General features: G+C 42.4%; 1 protein-coding gene across 2 annotated transcripts in view; it reads left to right on the top strand.

Moving 5' to 3' along the window:
* The window catches only part of SLC29A4 (solute carrier family 29 member 4), a 197,284-nt gene extending 180,340 nt beyond the window's left edge, over positions 1 to 16,944 (top strand). For both annotated transcript variants that reach the window (XM_078665017.1, XM_078665018.1), the window contains exons 9-11: positions 2,891 to 3,078; positions 10,791 to 11,031; positions 16,045 to 16,944. In XM_078665017.1, coding sequence (XP_078521143.1) covers positions 2,891 to 3,078; positions 10,791 to 11,031; positions 16,045 to 16,187 — 572 coding nt within the window. In that variant the 3' untranslated portion in view covers positions 16,188 to 16,944. The remainder of the gene's footprint in view (positions 1 to 2,890; positions 3,079 to 10,790; positions 11,032 to 16,044) is intronic.
* Positions 16,945 to 23,949: the final 7,005 nt, after the last annotated feature.

The raw sequence follows: 23,949 nt of genomic DNA on the forward strand, positions 1-23,949 counted from the left end.
CTTAGTAGTATGAAATGGTTTTTCCGCCTTTAGCCAGGATGATGGACAGCTTACCAAAAGACCCCTTAGCACGTTTCCAGCCAATTTTGGTGATGCGTTGTTGGTGCCAAAGAAAATTAGTACATCTCACCAAACAAAGAAGCACTTACAGTAAAGAGAAAGTACCCTTGTTAGGTGGAGATTCACCTCTTTGTAGTCTCATTGTCTTCTCTATAGCAGGACTCATGTTATCACAGGTTTCTGGATGAAGACTTCTCCTTCTCGCTGCAGCGGCTTCTAGAACTAGACGAACCATTAGAATTACAATTGAAATGAGCTCCACAGCAATCCTCACAGTCCGAGCTGTGTTGCCTTAAGTACACGTGCCGACCTGTACAGCAACTTTATAATTAACTTTGCCAAAATGCTACATCTACAATGCGTTCTTTTTGGTTAAAAAAGAAAAAACGGGTGACTGTGTGTTTACCCCCTGGTACACACACTTTTGTGCCTACTGAGTTTAGAGTCAGGCGTGTGCTTTTGAAACTGCAGGCAGTGCACACTCTTCCAAGAGGGAGACAATGATAGCCTAATTGAGAGTTCATCAGAGGCCCTGCCGCCTTTGTCCACCACTCTGCAATGCGCCTCCTGGCGCACTACTAGTTGGGGGATGAAGTAGCCTTGGATGCTGAGGGTCCTTGGGGTTAAGAACCCCTCCTATTACCAACAGAAAGCCCCATACTGCGGGACTGCTAAGAACTCGTCAGAGGCCTTGCCCCGCCCCCCTTGTCCACCACACTGCAAACACGCCTCCTGGTGCATTATTCTTGGGGGATGAAGTCCCCTTGGATGCTGAGGGTTGTTGGGGGCCAAAAAACCTCTTGTTACCACCAGTAAGACCCAAATAACGAGACTGCTGAGAGCTTTGTCTAGCACTCTGCAAACACGCCTTCTGGTGCACTACTAGATGGAGGATGAAGTTCAATTGCATGATGAGGATCCTTGAAGGCCAAGAACTCCTCCTATTACCATCAGATAGTCCCACACAGTGGGATTGCAGAGAGCTCGTCGGAGACCCCGCCCCTTTCTCCACCCACTGTATAGACCCATACTGCCACTCACACACCCACTCACAGATCCATACAGCTACTCACAAACCCACTCACATACCCACACAGCTACTCACACACCCACTCAAAAACCCATGCAGCCACTCACACACCCACTCAAAAACCCATGCAGTCACTCACAAACCCACTCACACAGCTACACACACACCCACATAACCACTCACACACCCAGTCCCAGACTTATACAGCCACTCACACACCCACTCTGAAAGGTTACAGGTTACAGTTAGGAAATAAAAAAATGTTAACCTTCGAAACCCACTAACAAAACCAAAGGTTAAAGGGTTGTTATAGTTAGGAAATAAAATGAAAAAAACCTTGGAAATTCACTGAAAAAAAACAAAGGTTACAGGGATGTTATAATTAGGCTCAGATTTCACTTGTACAAAACAATTGAAATTCAACAGTTATAGTTACCTGAGCTAACTATAACTTATGCCCCAGCAATTGCCTGCTTATACCTCACATTTTACACGACTCATGACATGGTCAGTGACATCACTGATGACATCTTTAGGCATAGGATTAGCACAGCGCTATCCGCACCGAGATTGAAAGGGACAACGTCTTTTGCCATTTCTACAGCAAAGTTTTAAGCATAGGATTAGCATAGTGCAATCCATGCAGAGCTGGTATATCGATAGAAATCTGAGTGTTGTTTTCTATGTTTGGGTAACCAACCCAGTGTTGCTGGGATCAAAGACCACAACATAAATGTATTCCAGTATAGTGGCAAAAAAGTAGATCATCCTAGTGTACAGCCCTGAAGAAGTTGAGGTATCACTTACCTATCGACGAAATACGTGTTGGCTGAACCGTACTTATGGATAAACCATTGTATTTTGGCTGTACTATTCTACCATTGCTGGAAATTCACATTGGCTGTGTGGAACTTTGCTAACCTTGTTTCTGAAGATTTATGGAATACACCTCCTTTGACCCGAACAGATAAATTGGATTAAAGTGGACTTTACATCATTTACTGTCAGAATGAACATTGCCTTTTTATAATTACCAGAGTGCTTGGATTATTCTGTTGAGATTATTTGTCCCCCTTTTGAGAGGAACATATTAGGGTTGTTTGGTAACCAACCCTTTTTCTTTGAGCACCGTCTAAGTTAATTGTATAACTTTTTCTACTTAACCCAACACGTTGTGCAGAGGGCTCATTGTTGCTTCTTTAAGCTGGTTACCAAAGTGTTTGTACGCCTTTAATTTATAACTTACGCAACACCTTCAAATTATTATAACTCATGCACCTCCAGACACAGTGTATTCAACTCAATAGCCAATAAAATTAACTATACCTCTACCACGCACTGTACACTGACAAAAGATATGATTTGCGATATCATCACTATTATTGTAAATACTATTATTTAAAATGGTATAAGTGATATAATATTAAAGGCTATACTCAGTGCATGGAGAAGGCGCTAGTGATAGTTATAGTCACAAGAAGCCTTATCTCATAAGAGGAAAGGCTGTGTTCTAAGCACCATTGCATATTTCGATCGAAAAAACATTTGGAGATAAACTTGTTTTTGGATTTTTACCTCGGTAGAATATAAAAGTGGAACAGCATAAACATTTTGTGAAACGTGCAGATACTTTCATGTTTATATTAAATTCCAAAGGAATGGTGATTTTTTTTGCACGTTGAGCATCATCCTTTCTCATGTTTCTGCTACACATCCCATCATGGCAAAGTACATGTTTGAAAATAAATGCTTTCTTGTCGATCTTTGACCTGGGTGTTCTATTGCTTTTCTTTGTTTCAGACATGATGCTGCATCGTTACATTGTCTCTCGTGTGATATGGCCCTTTATGCTATCTATCGCTATGACGTACTTCATTACCTTGTGCCTGTTCCCTGGGCTGGAATCAGAGATCCGCAATTGCACGCTGGGAGAGTGGCTACCAATTCTGATTATGGCAGTATTCAATCTCTCAGATTTTGTGGGCAAGGTATGGTACATCAGTGATGTCAGCATATTGTGTATACTGATATGATACCTGTACTGAGGGAGGCTGGTTTTATACAAGTCAGGCCTGCATTAATTTACCTCCAGATGTTGAGCAATACTTACATTATTTTTAGCGTTGCTAGTTTCTTAGCGGAAGCATTTAGAATCAGGAACAAACGAGTACTATGAACGCCCAATTTTAATTATGGTAACACTTTAACTGATTTTAACTATGTATATATGATGTATAATATGCTAATTAGGCTCTAGCACTGACCTTGTATATATATGAACTGTTGATTTTATTCTTGTGTGTATTGTTATCTGCCTTTTATGATTTTTTAAAAATCGAATAAAGTGTACTTTGACTGATATGATACTAGAGTCGATTGGCCTGATTTAGAAGGGAGCACTAAGAGACAATTTGCCAAAAAATATTCCATTTACCATTTGCACCTTGGCAGTGTAATCACCCTATATATTAGACCTAGGTGGCAAACATACTGCTGTTAAACTCCCCTTCAGCTATACCAGCAGTTCTTCCAAGTTCTACAATTAACTTCAAACCACCCTATCTACGCGGACCGGTTCACCAAATGACAAAGGGCCAGATGTATGAAGCATTTTACCGGTCGGCCGTTTGCGATCGGTAACATGAATTTTGCCATGTACAAAAGACAAAATGCGATCTGATAACTTGTTACCGAACTGCATTTTGCTTTTGCGATTCGGTATTAGGAAAGGGCGTATTTAGGGCTTCCTTTCCTAATACGAAATAGCACTGATGTATGAATGTTTTGCGGCCAGAATGCGGTCGCAAAACATTCATAATTTACAAACTCTGTAGAGGAAGCGGTAACCCATTCGAAACGGAAGGGGTCTCCAAGGGATCCCTCACCCCTGGTGAATGTGAGGACCACTGCTTAATCTTCAGAATGAAGAGAAAACTTTTTGTAATGCAGCCCGTTTGCCTTAACGGAAACGGGCTGCATTACAAAAAATATATATATTTATTTTAATAGCATTCACAGACACGGTGGTCTGCTGACCCCAGCAGGCCACCGTCCCTGTGACTGTAGCCATTCCCAATGGGCCGCAAATTGAGACCTGCCTCATGAATATTGATGAGGGAGGTCCATTTGCAACCCATTGGGAATCACAAGCAGTGTCTGAGACACTGTTGTACATAGCAGTTTGTGATGTCCTAATTGCGAATCCCAAAAATTTGAAATTAGGAAATCACAAACTGACTTTTTTGTACATCTGGCCCTTAGTGACAGAGTGCCTCTTTGAAATGCTAGCAGCTGTTCTGGAAAAGCCAACATCTAATGTCCCTTCCATGTTATAATATAAGCCCTAGCATGTTTAGTAGTCTATCATTGTGGGCTAAGGCAAGCTAGCCCACTTTGAGGGCTTGCTTCAATGATCACATTTCCTCAGCAATAACAGGCAGTGGTGTATAATGTACTAGTCTTTTATTCCTATCACAGTGGCTCCTACCATAACGGATAGTGCCACTTTGTGGAACAAACCTCTATCACTTTTGAGTAAAGCTCTATATTTGATGAATTTGCGTTCACCACCTTGGCAGAGTATGCAAATCTATGAACATGATAGAAGGAATATTTACCAAGGGACTTCTAAATCAGGCCACAAATCTCCATTGTTCATCCAGGAGTTCCATCAGGGTATGTGTGGGCCCAGATTAGTTCCTCTGAGTAACATTTTCATTATAATGTCCTTACAGTTATATACAAAATCAAAAAATGTTGATCTGCCAACTTCTACATCTGTTTGCTGTAAAACAACTGCAGTTCACTATCATGTTTCCACATTCTTCTCATTGTCAAACATTTCCAATTCCTTTTTCATGGATGTTGTTCCCCATTTGATTAGCTCTATTGAGACCTAGTTCCATTCCAGTACTACTACATGTTTTTTATGCCCAACATACATAGTAGCAAATATGCCCACCACCTTCGGGCAGTTCAATATATGTCGTCGGGTAGGAGTCTGGCTATTTCCCTGCCCGCTTTTACCAATAACAGTCCCCTTTTTTGTAGCTTGGCGCACAAGATGCAAAACTGGAGAGGGTGCTTCACCTTGTCCAAGGCTAGGGCTTTCCTCTTTTCAGTTTCTTTTTTTTATTTTTTATTAAGAGATAAGGCAGTTATACATATCCAGACAAATATTAATATATCATTCATAATATGCAATAAATTAGTAATCATTATTCATAGATAATACCATACATATTTAGAAATATAAATATAAAAATTCATAGTGTGCAGTAGAATCAATCAGAGCTGTACAAAAGTTAATAACATACGATCATGGTTTGTAAAAATGTGTTATCCCAACATGGCTCATGAATCTGAATTCCTCCAGTTCTTCACTGGTGCCCATATATTCCTACCAAACTCCTGCTTCCTTCTTCCCTTAAATTCATATAGGCATGCTTCCAGATTATGAATAGCCAACAACCTAGACAGCCACATCTGGAACGTAGGGGCATTAGAATCTTTCCACCCAGCAGATAACAGCATTCAAAGTACTGCAACAGCTATAAATAACAATGCTTGTGCATGTTTTCCAACCTTAAGTTTGGCATCTGAACCTAAAAGGACCAGGGTGGGGGATAGGTTGATATTGTTACCTAGCAGCCCCCTCAAAAAGGTTGTTATCTCCATACGAGTTAGGGCCAGACTAGGGCAACCATGAAACATATGCGCCAAATCTGCTGGACCTGCATTACATCTTGGGCACTTATCATCTTCCCTTAGCCCCCATCCATACAGTTTTGCGGATGTTTAATAAAGGTTAAACACCGTCTTGTAATGTTGGGCCCTCAGATTTGAGGCTCGGAATATTTTATTACTTAAGAGTAGGGCAAGGTCTATATCAACATCCGGGTCCCCCAACTTATGCGACCACGCCACCTCGGTTTTATCTAAATCATCTGGGAGCCCAGACACCAAAACATTATAGGCGGTACCAATCTTCCTTCCCCCTCTTTTTAAATAATCAATCAGTTGACTATCTGATGTCACCACTAATTTTGGTCTTATTGCAGATATAGTTTGAGCGACTTGCCAATATAACAGCCAATGATTCCCAGGGATCCCAAATCTCCGCTGTAGTTCATTGAAGCTGATTATATCCTTGCCCAACATGATATCACCCAAACATCTTATCCCCTGTGTCCTCCATATAGAACAGTTCTCATTCCGGCCTTGATGAGCGAATAGGCTCGATTTCCACAGGCTGGTGTTAGCATTTATTTTAGGGATTCCCAAGGTTTTACAGATGGTTTTCCACGTCCCCCAAACCCCTTCAATAATCTTATATCTTGTCTTACTATAGAATCTCCGTTCCACTTCGCACTGCAGTAATCCACATGCCTTCCTGCCCAACAGTAGCTTGAAAATAGAGGGGGGATCTTCATTCTCATTGGATCCTACCGCTGGCAGAGGTTCGGGCTGGAACAGTATATTCATTTGTGTAAGGAGGCATGCCAGATGGTAAAATTTTAGGTTCGGCAGCGACAGACCGCCTCTATCCGCCGGTAATGATAGATAGTTAATAGAGCGCCTAATTTTACCATACTGCCACACAAACCTAACAAATGTGGATTCTATTTTCTTGATCATTGTTTCCCCTAAAAATAGGGGGATAGCCCTGAAAAGATATAGTATTTTGGGGAACATGGTCATTTTTAGGGCGTTCACCCTACCTATCAGGGATAAATACAACACATCTATTCTTCTTAGTTCTGTTTCAATTGAGCCCAGCAGTGGAAGATAGTTCTCTTCGACCATCTTCTCGACGGATGAGTTAATTTTAACCCCGAGATATACAGCACACTCTACAAACCTTTGATCACTCTTCCTGATGTTTTTGGTACAGATGATCTGGGTTTTCCCCTCATTCAGCTTATACCCGGAGCAGCTGCCAAATTCATTAGCCAATTGTACTATCTCCGACATTGCTTGATGGGGGTCCACAGTTGTTATTGCCAGATCGTCTGCGTAGGCTAACAGTTTGGTGGTGAATTCGTTAACCACCACCGGGCTTATTTGTCGTGAGGCCAGGATTCTTTGTATAAAGGGGTCGATGTACAAAGAGAACAGAATCGGCGAGCAGGGGCATCCCTGGCGCGTCCCCCTCTTAATTGGTATTTTGTCCGATTGATGCCCTATAACTGAAACTTTAGCCACCGGATTAAGGTACGTCGCTTTAATTGCCCTCAGAAAATTACTACCGAACCCTCTACCTACCAAAATGCCCCAAAGATAGTCCCAGACCACCCGGTCAAAGGCTTTCTCCGCGTCGAGGAGGATCATAGCCATCTCCTCCCCCGCGGCATCCTGAGCATCAAACAGAGCTGTTGCCCTTCTGACATGGTCCGTGGTGCCCCTCCCTGGCACGAACCCATGCTGCCACGGGGATACGAGCTGGCCAATGATCCCCCCAACCTACTCGCCCATATCTTTGAGTACAGCTTTGTATCTGAATTAATGAGTGATATGGGACGGTATGATCCTGGTAGTTCCTTGGGTTTCCCCTTCTTATGGAAGATAATGATTTTCGTCTCTTTCCAGGATTCTGGTACATTCCCTGTGTGTAAAATTCCGTTAAATAGATCAAGCAAAATAGGGGCAATCTGTTTTTCTAAGCACACATATACCTCGAGGGGAATCCCGTCGGGACCTGCAGCCTTACCCGCAGCTAACTCATGAAGGGCCTTTATTACCTCTGTAATCTGTAGATCTTTTTCCAGTTCTTCTCGATCCTGCACATTTAATCTAGGACCGCTATCCGCATAGCCCGAGCTTTGCTCGCCTGTCTGCTCCTCTTCGTCGTATAGTTTTTGATAGAAATCGTGAAATACTCTGAGTCTCGATATCTCTTTAGGCTCTGTAAAGTCGATACCCTTTTCCTGTATGCACGAGATTAGATTTTTTTGTCCTTTCCTGTCTTATCTGCAGAGCCAAAGCTCTTCCTGCCTGCTCCCCTGTATCGTAGCGTCTGGCCCTTGATACCTGATAGCTTCTAGCCTCCTTCTCCATAACTATTTTCTGGAGGTTAGCTTTAGAGTTTGTGATTCTTGCAAGGCTTCCATGACCGTCCTGCCCTAAACTGATTTACCTAATATGCTGGTTTTCAGCCAAAGCAAGCCCATCCATCAACTTCTCAACCTCTCTCCTATCCTCCCTCCTAAGCCTAGCTGAGCAGCTAATTGTTTCTCCCCTCAGCGAGGCCTTGAAGGCCTCCCACACCAAATTCCTGGATGAGCTATACCGGTTGGTGTCATAAAACTCCTCTGCCCATTTTCTGAGATGTTCTACAAATCTGGTATCTAACAATAACTTGCGCTCAAAAGACCAGCTGGTATGTTTCCTCTCTATACTAGGTATCTTACAGGTCATAATCAGTGGATTGTGGTCTGAGATTGATTTAGGGAGTTTCCTGATGTCAACCTTATTCATTTCCACGGAGGAGATCAAAAAGTAATCTAGCTTGGTATATTTCGCATTAGGGAAAGAAAAATAGGTGTAGCCTGGATCATGGGGCTCCTTAAACCCCCAGACGTCCGTAAGCCCATGGGAATTCCTAAGGGAGTCTAGGGCTCGGAACACCCTTGGTTTCCACCCCGAGTAGCCCACCGGATCATTCCAATCATAGTAGCAAATATGCCCACCACCTTCGGGCAGTTCAATATATGTCGTCGGGTAGGAGTATGGCAATTTCCCTGCCCGCTTTTACCAATAACAGTCCCCTTTTTTGTAGCTTGGCGCACAAGATGCAAAACTGGAGAGGGTGCTTCACCTTGTCCAAGGCTAAGGCTTTCCTCTTTTCAGTTTCTATTGGTTGTGAATACCAGTGTTTTTTATTGTCTTCCAGTGGTTTCAAGTCTTGTAAAAATCAGTGGTTGTCATATTTTAACCTTATATGACCTATAAAGATTAACAAGGACCTTGTTTTTCTGTTACTTTGTAGAGATACTTTTATTAAGGTTTGCTTTCTCCACTGACATTGCATGACAAAGAGCATATATGTACCTCAAATATGTATAGATTAGGAGGTTAGTGTTCTACTATACCCAATTGCGGAATGTATTAAGACCAACGACCCAACATACAGCGTAATGTAAAGCATGTCCTAGTGTGCAGTGCTGTACTGAGTGACGTGAAATCCAAATACATCGTACAACTGTGATGTTTTGGATGGGGCCCATCTTAGTGTGTCCTGTTTACTGTTGGAGGTTTTGCTAGTGATGCGATTAGAGATTCATGATGTTGTGAGCACTGTGGTACCCCACCTCTGTGCTTTAATGGTCCAACACAATCTATGCATTATTTTTACAAACTTTGATAAGAAATTAATAGTATTATTCACCATAGAGAAAATGTGTTAATACTACTTCTCTTTTACCTGCTGGTACCACTTACTTGTCATAATTATAACTTATTGTTGGTATAGCGCTTCCTAGCACCTTTCTGCCATTTTAAGCAGTTGTACATAACTGATCTTAGTACAGCCAAAACTCAGTGACCGGGAGAGTCTCAAACTGGTGGCACTGCTTAAGGCCTTAACACGGCCCATTAAGGGCCAAGGAGTAAAGAAGTAGGCAGTTGCAGGGTCCAGCTGATTGTGGGCTGATAGAAAACATGAGGCAAATTATTGATGGTGGCTGTACAGAAGACATATTTGAGGCGTGCATACAACGTATTCACGTGTTTGCTAAATCGACTCTGGAGACTTGGCTTAGGAGAAGGACTCTCTGAAGTTTTAGCAAAGAACTCCAGAACATGAACATTCCAGTGAATGTTGGCTTTCCAGCAAAGGTTAACATAGCACGTTAGAGGAAGACTTTCATAGTTATCCAAGAAAAGCCTAAATGTTCCTTACTCTATAGAGTGAAAGGCACTGGGCGTTGACTTTGGCTTAAAATGTTTTCCTCCTTGTCCAAGAAAAGCCTGCAAGATCTTTACTTTATTGAGTGAAAGGCTTTGGCCTGTAATAATTTCCTCCTGAGCCGTTCGTATTTATTTTTGTTGTGTTGGTTGTGGTTGGCTCTGAGCAAGTGGGGCCTTTACCCTGACCTGAGTGTAATTATGAGGACTTGAGGTTTAGTGATTTTGAAACAGGTAATCTTTTTCATGTTTATAAACTCTCTAGTCGCTCTTGGTCCCTCTGCTTCAATCCCTTCAGACTTATAACCAGTTTTCTCTGGATGGTAAGGCATTGTTTTCATAACTGCAGAACAGAGTTACAATCTGTGTAGTAATAAGTGGCCAATGGCACGCTGGATTGCAGAGCGGCGCACTATCCTTGTATGATGTTTCCCTAATAAAATTGTATACATTTTTTTAATGTTCCGTTGTCCTTGGTAATTTCTCTCATTAGTTAGAACTTAAAGACAGCAATGATTTTTTGGGTTAAGATTATTCGAAGGGATGTAGGAGTTCAGTATACTTCAAATGTAAAAGTGAATTTCACTGATAAGATTTGCTAAGCACTCCTTTCAGCTGTCTAGATCCACCACCTAGAACACCTAACAATCTAAGGCATTTGAGACAAGTCTGAATTTTCTTTCTCAACAATTATTGTCACCTCTCCAAGGCATGCCTATTGAATACTGACTCACCTCATGCAATAGAACTATGAGACATATTGCTTACCGCTTTGTTTTTTTGTTTATTATTCTAGATCTTGGCAGCATTACCCTACGACTGGAGAGGCACTCACCTCCTCATCTGTTCTTGTCTACGTGTCATCTTCATTCCCCTCTTTATTATGTGCATTTACCCAAGTGGAAAACCTGCCTTTGGCCACCCTGCATGGCCTTGTATCTTCTCCCTCCTGATGGGCATCAGCAATGGTTACTTTGGCAGCGTGCCCATGATTCTGGCGGCAGGCAAAGTGAGTCCAGAGCAACGGGAGTTGGCTGGTAAGTAGAATGCTTCAACATTATTGATGCTGTGCACACATCTATAATTTGTTTGGAGGCTAGATCCAAAACAAATCTATAGGTAAACATTTCAGCTATGGCAGAGTTCTATCTGGGTCTCCACCGTCAAAGGTTTTTGATGTTTGGTCATATCCAACTTCACAATTGTCCTCAATGTTATTCTTGTGACTACTTAACTGGCTAATTGATGTTATTCTTTAAGGGGCAGATTTACAAGCCCCTTACGCCACTTTTGCGTCACTTTTCCAATGTTAAAAATGACTCAAAAGTTTCTTAAAGTAATTTACTAACCAATGTATTAACTTAATAAACATGTTGAAATATTGATAAACCGAAGCAGCCTAAAGACATGCAGCTGCATTGTGAAGACACAGTTCACACAGTTTCTAGGGAGGAAGGTCTGCTGCTCGACGCCAGAATGGATCCGCATGCCCTGTAGACCACACTTTGCATTCTTGCATAAAGGAAACTTCCATACTTTGGTACAAATGCCTTAAAATACGTGATGATCCACTGAAAGAGTTAAGATGCAATACAGCTTTGAATTCTGGGAAGATGCCTCTCTGTATTTCAGGGATGGTGTAGCTACCACGGAAAGGCAGGAACATTAAGGCAATGGCAGATTTGAACCTATTCTAGATTCATGCAGACTTCATCTTTATCCCTTGGTTCTACATTTAATAAGGACTAGAGCAACCAGAGAAGGGAATCATATAATTCTTCTGACAGCTGGTGCAGAGAGAGCCCAGGATAAGCCCAGAACAATAATTTATCAACAGATACTCTGCCGAAAGGCTGGACAGTTCAAATGGTACCTTGTACGAAGATCACCCAGACCATTAAAATAAGGCTTCTGGTTGAACTTTAAATGTAGGCATCCGCTAAAAGATTAAGGGGCCTAGTACGATGGTCTGCCCGCCACCGTAACGGAGCGTGGGACCGCCCGCCGATGCTGTGGCGGTCCCGCCATGCACATTAGGATGCGCCCGCCACACTGGCGGGCGCATCCTGTGCCTTTTCCATTCCGGGTGGATCTGCTGGCTGCAGACACGCCCGAAATGGAAAAGGACTGTGCACGGCACTGCCATGCACTACATGGCAGGCACCACGTGGTGCCTGCCACGTAGTGCATGGCAATGATGGGGGGTACCATAGGCACTCCCCATGTGCACCCCTCACCCCCCTTCACCCTGGGGGCCCACAACGGGCCCCCAAAGCAAAGACCGTATGCCTTTCCACGGCGGCAATGCCGCTGTGGAAAGGCCATTGACCACCAGCATTGTAATATGGATGGCGGTGTCTCTCAGACACCGCCACCATATGCAGGCACTTTTTCCCCCGGTCAACTCGTCGACCGGCGGAAAAGCGGAGGACGGTCTTTCCGTCTGCCGCGGACCCCCTATCCATCATAATATGGCAGGGTGGTATATGCTGTGTGGATGGCGGTCGGATCGACCCAGTCGGGTCGGCGGTAGTCACCGCCGGCCCGGCAGGGGCGATCCGCCCGCCATCCTAATGGGCCCCTTAGTGTGGGATTAAGTCAGCTTGAAATAGGAATTCCTACAGTTTAAAATGCTGACAGGAGCCACAGTAGGGCCTTCCCAAGTTGACCCTACATGGCCAACCCCCTGGATGAATAGGTGAAAGGCTACAAAAGTAAACAAGGATGTCTTTAACATCCCTTCCACAGAAGGTTGTTGCTTAAGAAGGAGTTTTGGGACTGGAATTTCTTAGGCAATCATTAAACTCAGGAGCATACACCTACCCAAGAAGTATTGATCACAAGAGAATCAAAATTACCAATAACCGCACACAAACAAGTATTGCCTTATTGTGTCATGCTGACAAATTGGCAGCTACCTTACAGATGCCTTATAGACGAAGAGTAGAAGATTACAGAGTTTAAGAAACTATAAGCAATTATTAGGAAAGAAACCGGACAGTAATGAATGTTGTAAGATCATCTTGGTTGCTTTCAAATCTGTGAGCAGTCACACTAAGTTATCACCCTGAGTGGTTACATTGCCAACTCACTGATAGCACAAAAGATAAACATGTCTCATTGTAACTTAATAATGTATTTAATTGTTTTTATAGCACTTGCTTGTAAATAGTAGCAAGTAGCAGTGCTACAGATAAGAAAATATCACTCTTTACAGTATACTCTTACAAGCAAGTAATTAACTAAGAGACTCTAGGTTATGAAGGGAACGTTAGAAGTTTACTGTGGGCTCCAGGAATATTATGAGTAGAGATAGGGGCTCTTTCTCTCATTAAAGAGGCGTGGTGGAGATATCTCAGCATCATCTAAAAAGGATGGTAAGATTTCGGTGAAGAATCTTGTTTTCTCTTTTTTTATGGCCTATAAGTTTGATTGATTTCTCAGATCTGGGTGAAGCGAGTTCCATAGTTCTGCGTTCATGGCTTCCTTGAGTCTTCTGCTTAACGCGATTCAGGAGTGAAGTTTGTCTTTCTTTTTTTTTTTTTAAAAACCTTTATTGAAAGACAGGTATAAGTACAAGCGCTGGCCCACAACCACAGGGGCCGGCCGCAAAGTCAGGAGAGTCGAAAAAATAAAGCAATGTATACGACAGGATGAATACAGGATGGAAGCAAAAAAGTCATGACATCGCCAGCGCCAGGATAAAGAGGTTTCATTTTACATTTTACATTAATAAAGGAGGCAGCAACCATATCTACCAGCGCGTCATGCAACATACACCAAAAAGAAAAATGGGGGGGGGCGGGAGGGAACAACCCCCCACGCAGGCAGACGATCACAGTAGAGCAGAGCCCAAAGACCTTACACGCCCATAACAGGCGCGAAATAGACAAAGAATACCAACAAACGAATAAAGTGGACGCCATACGTACAGCCCACCCACCCCGAAAAAGGAGAAAGTGCAGACGCTTACGAAACAAAGGAATAAACACCAAGGGACACAGCCCACCCCCTGAAAAAAGGGCAAAAAGGGACAATAGAATAAAACAAACTAAAACAACAAACACCCCCCCCACCCTACATCACTGTAATGGCTACGGTCTACCCCACTAAACAGCGTGCCTGTCGCCCAGAGTCACCCGAAATATAGAAAGAAGAAAGGGAATAATAACAAGGAAAGAGAGGGGAGAAGAAAGAAGGGAGAAGAAAGGGAAGAAAGAGAGAAAGAGAGGAGAGGAGCCAGCGAACGAGACATAAAACACCACCCCCCCGCAACAATAATGCAAAAAACAGGATGTAGAAAACACTGCAGCGTGAAAACAGGAGGAGGATCAATTCCAGGCAACCCGGTTCCCACCAGTCACCAATACACCTTCCACCCCTGGTTCAGGACAAGCAGCAAACAGTAAGGCAAATACAGGAGTGAAGCATTAATCAACAGCGGTCAAATAATCTGGACGCAAGAAACAATCCCAAACCCCGGTCCATCAGCCCAGCAGCCAACAACAGGAGAAGCACCCTAGCCCTGACCCGAACGTGGATATACCCCCAGATGCGCTTCCCAAGAGAGGCCCGCCCACCGCAGAACAAAGGAGCAAAATGGCGAGAGGAAAGACGACAACAATATGGGAGCACAAAATGGCCACGGTGAATCACCAGGGAATCCGTCAAGTATAGCAGAATGGTCCATAATAACACCAGGAGCACACGACGTTGTAGGCAGTGTAGGCAAGAGGCACAGTGCAGGAGGAGAAGGCAGCCGCAGCACCCCAGACAGTTCTCGAGGCACACACGATAAAGAGTCCGGCCACAATGTTGCACTCTTCACTGAAAGGAAGTTTGTCTTTCTTGAGCATAGTTTGTGTTTGGAAATGTAATGCAGTGTTAGTCTTTGTTGGTAGGGTGCTAAAAAGGACCAGAGATTTACTGTCTTTCAGGGATCCTATATTTACGCTCTTCTGGCCTTTCAAAAGATGCTAGACCCAAGTTATTCTAACAAGCCCTATAGTGAAGTAAGACCCAAAACCTTAGTAACATAAGAACCCAACTCTTTCAGAATTATGTGTCTAAGGTGAAATTGTTTTGATGGTGAATAATACATTGCTAGCAATTGGACTGTTTGTCTGTACCAATTTCTAATGACTATGATGAAGTTTTACTCTTTATCCCTGAGAACTAAACTACAGCAGGGGCAATGATAGAGTAAGATCAGAGTAGGCACAAAGGACGACCACAAATGGCCACAAGAAAAAGCCTGATAATTATAAATGGCCTAAAAAAGGCTTTATTCTTATTTGAAATGTATCGTTCCAAGATGCAAAAGATTCTTTCTCCTGGGGCTTTGACAATCTTTGGCTTTGAGCTGAACAGTGTGCCAATATGCTGAGGGTCAGGGAATTCTGAATAAATTCATATCCAACGCCACCTCAAGCTATGAAGTTTCTGCTTTAATCACACCAATGCATGTCAGCATTTTGTAGAGGCTGCTGTTCCCACTTTGTATAAAGTACTTTCTCACCATTAGGGTGACCAGAAAAAACCTCTCTGTGATTCAGCTTAGATTACAACAGAAAACTTTCTCATCATAACCACTGTTAGTCCCTGCTGACTCCAAAAGGCTGTCCTGATAACCAAGGCAACTGTGACTTATGTGTTTGACCATGACTGCTCTGCCAGGAGGAAACAAAAACAAAAAACACAATAATAGAATTTTGGGTAGTCAGTGACTCATTTCAATTAATGTGTACACTGGGCTAAGTGCACGTTGGGTTAATTGGCAGGCATGATGGAGAACTGTTGCTTTCGTTGCCTCTGTTGTGAATAATTGTATGATACACATCGATTTCACTGTTTAGAACATTCAATTCATTCAATTTCTGACAGGTAAACTTTGACAAATATTTAAAATAAAAAACAATAAGCAAATGCACAGATAATTGAAAACCTGGGATACTATTACATTTTTAAGGTCATTGATTTGCAATATCCTCATGTTTTGAGAAACCAGTTCAAGTGAAAAAAATTAAAGTCTGCTTGTGTGTTTTTTCTAGGCAACACTATGACGGTTTCCTACATGACTGGACTGACCCTTGGCTCTGCCGTCGCCTACTTTGCCTACAGCCTGACGAGTACGTCTCACAGTACATGTTTCCACACTGAAACCTACAACAGCTCTTTCACTACAGGCTACTAGGTCCCGACCAGGCAATGTGGCTAACCAGTGCCAACATAAGGAGGGGAGGGTACAATGATGGAGCGGGCGTTTCTCCGTTTGTGGGAAGAGGAGGCCAGATCATCCACGGTTCCATATTTATCCAGCTTTGTGGCTTTGCAAACATCAGATAACTTGACATTGTTTTCTTCATTTACTGCACTGACTGTACGCTAAGAACCGAAGAACCAGACAGAGGTTTGGAGATCTTGAAGCATCCATGGTCATTTTTGCCATTTATGGGCACTAGAGAATGAAGCCCTCTTACAGTCTTGTCCGCCTGTCTTCATGAAAATTTGTTGTGTGCAGATCACAATCCTTTGCCAATATGAGGCTAAGAGTAAACCAAAAAGGGAGAAGCGGGGAGAGAACCAGAGAGAGGATAGGACAAAGGGATTTCAGAACAAAGTCACTGATTGGTTTTCAGTCATGAAAGCGAGTGAAGGAGAGGGTCAGAGTGAGTGGGGAATGAGGCAGAAAGTTTTACAGCTTTTCCAGATGACTGTATTGTAATTTGATCTGGAACTTTGCTTTTCTGATTTCCGGAGCAGAGAGGAGCCAGGTGAGCTTGTTTTAAGCCTTGGTCAGGGGCACAGGTTCAGGGGGGTGTCTGGGGTGTTACAACTCACTAATAAATGTATTTCTGATAAATAGTTGTGCTCAGTCTTACTAACCAAACTACTCTCCTGGCCTTGGTAAACCTGCTTTCTGGATACAATAAAGGGAAATCACAAGTCAACTGCTGTTAATTTCAGTTCATCAGTTAGAAATGGTGTGTTTGGGATCCAGTGATTGCTGTTTGCATCTTTGAACAGATAACAAAACATATAATAGGCTCACCGTAGAGATCATTTAGTGATCACTAGTATAATCAACGAAGGGTTTCCATGCCTAATTGTATATATTGGCTGAAGATGAAAATTCCAATAGGTTGCAATTGGATCTAGCAGGAAACTTTTGCAATTGGTTAAAGGTAAATTCTAGTGAGGGCTGTGCTATTTTCACAGCTTCTAAATCGAGGAGTAAATCAAGAGGTTTTAAGACTGCAGGTCTGAAAATAAGTTATAGAATTGACTTCATATGCCTTTAGTTGTATACGATTCCCTATTAAACCTGTTAGGACTCTAATTCACACAGACAACTATTGACTATTGATACATGAAACCTTAAACATAAAAAAACAGTAGTAAACTACATCCCTGAAATCTCCTTAAACATGGTCAAAGCCTCCAAGCAGAACGGTTCCTCCTCTTGTTATTAATGTGTGGGTATGTTACAGTGTTCAAGTCGACGGGAAACACTACCTGGTCATTTTCTCTTGCATGGCCTATGACTCGGCTAAACACATTTTTAGGCAACTGTGATACCTGCCAACAACAGTGTCTTGCATGGCTACTGTCGCTGTTTTTTCATCATACCGTTGGCAGGTATAAGAAAAGTTTTTGAAAGACCACCAAAATTCTGACTTACAAATAGTTATTCTCACATGCGCACATGCACCTTGGAATATGGCTTATATGTGATTTTGTTATGTGCAATAAACAGACCGAGACTATTTTCGGGAGATTAATATTAAAATGATGAATGTTGGGATCCTACTTTTATACTCAGTTTTACATTAATTTCGTGTTTTTTAATGTGTTTTAAACCGATTCACATGTTTTGGTATTGTGTAGTATATCCTCTTTCATTTTTGGCTATTTTTTTAACGTTTTTTAACGGCCACTTACAGTTTTCTTCAATGTTTTTGTGTTATTCTTTTAATTATTTTTTCTTAATATTTATGTTTAATCATTATTTTAATTTTATCTTTTTAGCTATAGTGATACCCACTTACTGCTTTCTTTTTTCAGTTTTTGTACTTCCATTTTCTTTGTCCATTTATTTATGTCCCAAGATTTTTTTCTCCTGTTTCTAGCAATTGTATTACATCACCAGGGACTAGCTGTCTGACAATAGTGAATGATTTCAGAAAGCCGCTGTAGCTCAACGGTAACATGATAACGCACAGGTACAGGGAGTGGCCAGATTGGGAACATTTTTGTGTTTTTCGCAGTCTCCAGAGATGCAATTTTCTTACCAGTTTACCAAATATATTGTCATATGTGCTCAAACTTGATCAGCATTTAGAAAACCAAGATAAGCAAACCAGATACTATTTCGAGAAGTTGGAATTTAAATTCTGACTTAAAGATTCTGCAAACATCATAAAACTTTCCTTTCGTGAGATTTTTCTCACAAAACCTTTTGGAAAAGAATTTTCTCACTAACAGTTTGTTTTTGCAGACTTATTTCTTCTAACTTAAACTTCCCCATTTAGAAACGATACTAACTTCCAAATTACAACAGATGTAGACACTCACAGAGCTTTTGCCATAACCTGATGTACATTACCATTTAAATTGTCTGTCGATCCAAAGTGATTAATCAATTGAAGTCTTGAGTATTGAGTATTTCGTAAAAAAAAGGGACATGTCTGATTGGACTCTTGCTCTTCAAAACTAATGAGGGTAAAAACTGCTGAGGGGGACACTGCTGTTTGCTAAGTCATGGAACAAGAAGAAATGAACTTTTTAGAAGGATAAATCCTAAAATTACATGCCTAAAAATTGTGGAAGTCAATTTATATTTCTGAAGTCTAAGTAGGTCAATACCTACATGTACGGAAGTAAATGACTTCCATGGTAAAAATGAAAATGAATATCGTGAGTTAGATAATGGGCCAGCAGGAATCTCCATGCCTATTTTATCAACCTAGAGAGAAAAAAGAGAAGGCAGAGCAGAAATGGGATCCGTAAGCAATGCAATGAAAGTAAGGCACAGGCAGATATGAAAGGGAAAATTAGACACCAATCAGTTAATAATAACTATGGTTCCCCAAAGCTGGAAGTAATATTTTACAAATATTGCTACCTTTGGATGTTGTTGACTGTGTAGCTAGCATTCTAGAAGGGTTTTGGGCTTTTCTGGACTTAAAATGCATAAAAAGTGCCTAGATGAAGAGTTCCGAACAATAGGGGTGGTTGAACGGGTAAACTCTTATTATGTGAACAGTGATTTGATTCTATGACGTTTCCATATCTGTCCTAGATGAAGAGTTTGGAACAATAGGAGTGGTTGAGAATGCAAACTCTTGATTACGTGAACAGTGATCTTATGATGCGTGCACGTCTGTCCAGGTGTGTGAGCACGCACACACTTTCACAGTGGTTCAACTGTTTTCATTTCCATTTACAGGGAAATAAGCCGGTTGGCTGCAAGATGGGGGTGATACAGGAGTCTGGCAAGTGACTCTGTGGGCAGTAATCTGTTGCCCTTGTCATCCAAACAAGCTAGCTCTAAGGCTTCTCATTGCTGTTTCTTGATTTGCATCCTGATGCTACTATTTTGTTGCCTAATAAACTTTTTTTGTATATGACTACACAAGTCCATCATGTTTGTTCACTCACAAGTGTCTCAATAAAATGAAAATATAATCAAAAGTAAACAAATGGGCAACGTAGGGCATGACTGTTGTATTCTCAGACTCCATATTGTCTCAAATGTCTGTTTTTAGTAAATAGTTTTCCAGAAATTTCCTGGGGGTGGGCTGATTAGCATGCAGGAAGAGTCACCAAAATGCTAGGGGTAAGGGAAGTGGCATTATGCACCCTTTAACACTGAAACAGCCATAACAGGGCTAATCCCTTGTCCGAACCAACGCCCTAAACAGCCTTCATTTTGCTGTTGTGGAGCGACTGAAAGGGCATGGAGTGGAAACCCTGAAAGTAAATAGGGATTTTAGTACACCGTTAACTTTCTGTTCCTGCTGCTGCCTTTATGGACCATAAGACTATGAGCCTAATTCACAAGGTAAACTCAGACCTGAAGTCTAAGTTTAGGCCTGAAATCTAAGTTCAGACCTGAAGTCTAAGGGCCTAATTCACAAAGGTAAATTTAGACCTAAAGTCAAGGTTTACTTTTGTGAATTGGCCCTTAGACTTCAGGTCTAAGTTTACCTTTGTGAATTGGACCCTGTGGGTAGCAAGCGAGTACCCTAATCAACCCTCGTATCCTCCTAGCTCGAAAACAAGATCACAGGACAAATGGAGCTCATCACATATCATACACAGGGGAGGCTCAAACACTCTACCTAATGAGAAAAAAGGAACATTGAAAAAGACACTGATCTGAATCTCCGGGACACAAGCAAAATACGAAATAGGTAGGTGCTAACTTCTAGTATATCATCTCCTACACAAAGGGAAATCGAAACTCTTAAAATACAAGCAAACAATATGTCGCAAGACATTCTAAATGCAATACAAGTCATGAAGATAATATTAGAAGTCACAGTAAGTACTCACTCCAAAATCAAGCTCATTCAAGAATCACTGCATGAACTTCAAGGAAAGAGTAAATGGTTAGCCATGCCATTATCAAATAGACATAATCGGCCAGACAAAAATCTTAAATATCTATTGGATGATGAATCCCATGCCCTACTCCTCTCATATGAGTCTACATCCATCAGTAGAGGTGAGGAAATTAGATCAGTCCCGATCGATGCAAATAGAACATCCTTGCCTAATAACAGAAAACTCAATCTAATAACCTAAAACAAGTCCAGTTAACCGCCAGTATTCAAGAGATGAACTCTGGTAACGCAGGGAAACCACTTCTATGCCTACTGCTCAACTGTCGTTCTGCAGTAAAACATGCCTCAGGCATTGCTGCCCTCATCATTAGTCAGGCAGTCGATGTGACAATATTAACAGAAACATGGCTAACTGAGTCTTCTTCCCCTTACATGGATCTACTGGTACCTCCACATTATAACATTGTGATGCTTGACAGACTAAAAAGGACAGGAGGTGGTATAGCTTGCATACATCGCTCTGATCTCTCGGTAAGCCATTTACAATCCGACCCTCTTGAACCCTGTGAATACCTTGGTCTCGCTACAAGAACTGTAGATAATCAAAGATGTAACTTGCATGCACTCTACCATCCACCAGGCAATTATGCCCCCTTCATAGACCAGTTAATGGAGATCATCACTGCTATCTCTAACATTCACATTAATGATATATTCCTAGGTGACTTTAATTTACACTGGGACGATAATAATGACAAACAGGTCAACGTACTCAAAGACTTCTTAGCAGATCTAAACTTACTCAAGCCTGCACACTGCCAACACACTCGTAAGGGTGAACTTGGGACTTGGTGATCTCTAGAGTTAAGGCTACTACAATTCACTCAATTGTTCCTTGCGAGTGGTCAGATCACCATGCCATAACCTTCTATATATCTATACTACTATAATAAAGGAAGAACTCTCAGCCTTTGAGGCAGGTAAACTTGGGAACCACAGCGCCAATCCACACCCCCGATACACCGTTGGAATCGTCAGGGTGTGTCGATGGTTATAGGCTATATAAAAAAAATTTTAAACGTTATTTAAAAAATGTACAGTAAAAAACAAAAGTAGTCCCTCCGAAGTAGCGCCGGCCGCGACGTGCGTGCTCACGTCAGGAGCGCGGGGAGGAGCGGCGTCCAGGAGCGCGACGAGGAGCGGCGGACATTGCGCGGGGGAGGAGCAGTGACGTGAGGAGCAGCGGACAGGCCAGCGGCGGTGCAAGCAGCGGACAGGCTGGAGGAGCGGCGGCTGATGTAAGGGAGCGGCGGACATGGCGCGGGGGAGGAGCGCTGACGTGAGGAGCAGCGAATAGGCCAGCGGCGGTGCGAGCAGCGGACAGGCGGGAGGAGCAGCGGCTGAGGTAAGGGGACCCATGTCGGGGCAGGCGGGGGATGGGCTGGGCGGGGGCCCGGGCTGCAGGAGAAAAGACAATGATCCCGTGTTTTTATGGTGAAACAGCAATCATTAACACACCTCTAGGCCAAAAAGATTAGCTAAGATGTAAGCTTTCCCAGCCAATGTACACTCTGTAGAACGGATTGGTCAGCTGTACACCTCTGCAAAGAAGAACAGACATATTTAAAGCAGTATATCAGCAGCGGACAGGCGGTAGGAGCGGCGGCTGAGGTAAGGGGACCCATGTCGGGGCAGGCAGGGGTCGGGGCAGGCGGGGGCCGGGCCGGGCGGGGGCCGGGGTGCTGGACAATGTCGGGGTGGGCAGGGGTCGGGGAAGCCTGTTGCTCCCGGATAACGTCGGGACGGGCTGCTAGTCTACCATAAAAAAGAATAAGACAATGTCAAACTTAAACAGTGGAGTCGGGACAGCAAAGACCCTAATATTGAGCAATTAGTAGCACAATATGAGAAGAATCTAAATCCACCTAACAACTTGATGAACGTTAGTGAACTCAAAGATCACTACAACGCATCAGTGACAAATATAATTAACTCCACCATGCCGCTAAGACTGAAAAGAATTACAGAGAAAGATAAAAATCCCTGGTTTGATGGGTCATTAAATGAAGAAAGGCTGAGGCTGAGACTGAGACTAGGAGAAAGAAAATGGAGACAATACCCATCATCCCCCCAGCTAAAAACTCTCAGGAAAACTAGAAACGACTACAACAAAAGCATTCTCAGATCCCAAAAAGAATGTTTTAGATCTGAACTGGATAATGCTAAAACAGAACACAAAAACTCTTCAAGATGTTAAAACAACAATCCAATGAATTGGCCAAATCTGCTCAGGAATCAACAAAAACTCAACTGAGCTGCGAGGAATTATCAACCTTCTTCACAGACAAAGCCAATTCTCTAGAAAGGGAACTCAAGATGGCAGCTGACAACCTCTCTAGGCTATTATCGTCACAATGATGTTACCATGCACACTGCTCAAGATATGACATAAAATAAACACAATGGTTAACTTTTAAATTATATGACCAGAATACCATTGCCAAAACTCTCTCAGATATCAAACCTAATAACCGCTACAATGAACCTCTCCCCTCAAAAGGCCTGAAAAGAATAAACCACATCGTCGTCTCCTTATGGACAAAATTAATCAATGCCTCACTGTCTCAAGGCACCTTACTAGAATGCCCAAATACCGGTCAAGTCCTCACCATCATTCAAAAAACCTACTGGGGACCCAGCAGACCCAAACAACTTTTGCCCAGTGACCAATATTCCATTACTAGCCAAACTACTTGAAAAATGTGTGCAAAAATAACTGAGCCACCACATCACTAATTTCAATCTGTTGGATGACTGCCAATCTGGATTCAGACCAGGCCACAGTATGGAAACAGCAATCTTACATATGGTGGATGATGCACTACAGGCTCTGGATCACAATGAAACATGTCTACTAGTTCTTCTTGACCTGTCTTCTGCATTTAACATGGTAAATCATGAAAAATTACTAGCCCGGCTTGAAGACAGGATGGGATTATCTGGAAATGTACTTAAATGGTTTAAATCCTTTCTACAAAACAGAACACAAAGATTCTTGGTCAACCAGGCCCTATCCCCGCCATGCCCAAATTTGATTGGAGTTCCACAAGGATCAACATTATCTCCATCAATATTCAACCTATATGTCTAACCCCTTACAGAAATTCTCCGGTACGCAAACATCTCCTATCACATGTACGCAGATGACACTCAGATCTATATCAATATCTCGTCGCTGGAGGAGATCAAGACAATGAATGAGGCCTTAAAAAGTAATTACATTGGTTAACTAGCAATCACCTGAAATTAAATGTGCAAAAAACGGAATTCCTATTAATATCCCCTCCAAAAAGCTAAGCAGATGTGAAGGAATGGACTAAACTGATC

Source organism: Lissotriton helveticus, chromosome 10, assembly GCF_964261635.1.
Source record: "Lissotriton helveticus chromosome 10, aLisHel1.1, whole genome shotgun sequence".
NCBI lineage: Eukaryota > Metazoa > Chordata > Amphibia > Caudata > Salamandridae > Lissotriton > Lissotriton helveticus.